The sequence below is a fragment of the Egretta garzetta genome, unplaced genomic scaffold, assembly GCF_000687185.1.
Source record: "Egretta garzetta isolate BGI_Z169 unplaced genomic scaffold, ASM68718v1 scaffold634, whole genome shotgun sequence".
Lineage (NCBI taxonomy): Eukaryota > Metazoa > Chordata > Aves > Pelecaniformes > Ardeidae > Egretta > Egretta garzetta.
The window spans coordinates 272,285-273,587 of NW_009259536.1; the positions used below are offsets into that span (position 1 = coordinate 272,285).

Here is a 1,303-nt window from a genome sequence, read left to right on the forward strand (position 1 = left end):
GGGGGGGGTTGTGCCTGAGATGTCCTGGTTCGTGCGCAGTCATGGATAGGGATAACCTATTAAACTGCATATTCTCAAAATGGCAGCAAGGGCCTGTTCGCTTCCAGCACTAGAGCAGACCTGGACACTGAATTCACTAAGCCCCTAAGAAGTGGCAGATACCGTTCAACATACTGAGAAAATAGAATACAAACTTTCTGTAATTAATGCAAATAGACTGCACGATAATGAAGGTTTAACTTCTCCAGCCAGAGCTCCCCACACGACACACGCCTGTCTGTGAGCGGCTCGGGCCAAACGTCGCTGCAGCGATATCGGAAGGAGCCTTAAGTTTGGCCTTTGGCTTCACGTCGTCAGTCCAGTCTGAGACCATCGGGGTGTCAGCTGCACCCCTCAGGCACGAAGCAAGGCTCTGCCCCCTCGTTAGCAGTCCAGCGTGGGAAATTCATTCCTTTTGGGAGCATTACCGGGGGCATTAGTTCTCGCGTGTGCTTTAAATGCTTCCTTTTCCCCCTGCCGCTGCGACCCCAGGGAGGACAGGCACGGGCCAGGCGGATGGAGACAGGAACGCAGGAGCAAGAGTCATCCCAAAGTCCCACGGAGCCTGGCTTTCCAGAGGTGCTGCACGACACGAGCCTGGAGCTGCGCGAGGCGAACGGGAAGCTTCCCCCGAGCCACCAGTGGCTCCTGCGTGCTCGCAGCAGCACGGAGCGAGCGGCCGGACAGGCCCCACGCGGCTGGAGGCAGAGCGCTGGCTTCTCTCCGCTGAAACAAAGTCCAGGGTTTTTATCATGATAAACTTCAGCTTCAAATCCTAACTGCAATGGCCCATAGCATTGTAACCAAAGTGCTAACAGTTTCAGTGGAAGTGGCTTAAACGGGTATTTAGTTTAAAAAACAAAGAAAACCCACTTTTTTTTTTCTTTTTTTCTTTTTTTTTTAGCAGATTTTTTTTTTTTTTCTCATCACTTCAATAACTGGGAATTTGTTTACTACGCACTACACGTTTTGCTAAGGGTTAAGCCAATTCCATTTTCCAGAGTCTTTGTTCCCCCCACCCACCCCCAGGAGATGTTTCCTTAGGAGACGCTGGAACAACGAATGCTTGGGGAGCCCATTTGTGTCAGGACCTTGTCCAGCCACTGCAAAGGACCATTAAGATGCAGTTCAATCCAGCAGGGAGTACTGGTCACAGTCTGCCGCCTACAAGAAAGAAGGGGGGGGGGAGAAGGAAAAGAAAAAGAAAAAAATAACATAAATGTGACTTGCAAAACTACAAATGTGAAAACTTTTTCCAGCTACT

At 50.2% G+C, this 1,303-nt stretch overlaps 1 protein-coding gene across 1 annotated transcript in view; it reads right to left on the reverse strand.

Moving 5' to 3' along the window:
• Positions 1-972: 972 nt before the first annotated feature.
• The window catches only part of SMAD3 (SMAD family member 3), a 19,259-nt gene continuing 18,928 nt past the window's right edge, over positions 973-1,303 (reverse strand). The window contains exon 8 of the mRNA XM_035893214.1: positions 973-1,203. Within this exon, the coding sequence (XP_035749107.1) occupies positions 1,080-1,203 (124 nt within the window). The 3' untranslated portion in view covers positions 973-1,079. The remainder of the gene's footprint in view (positions 1,204-1,303) is intronic.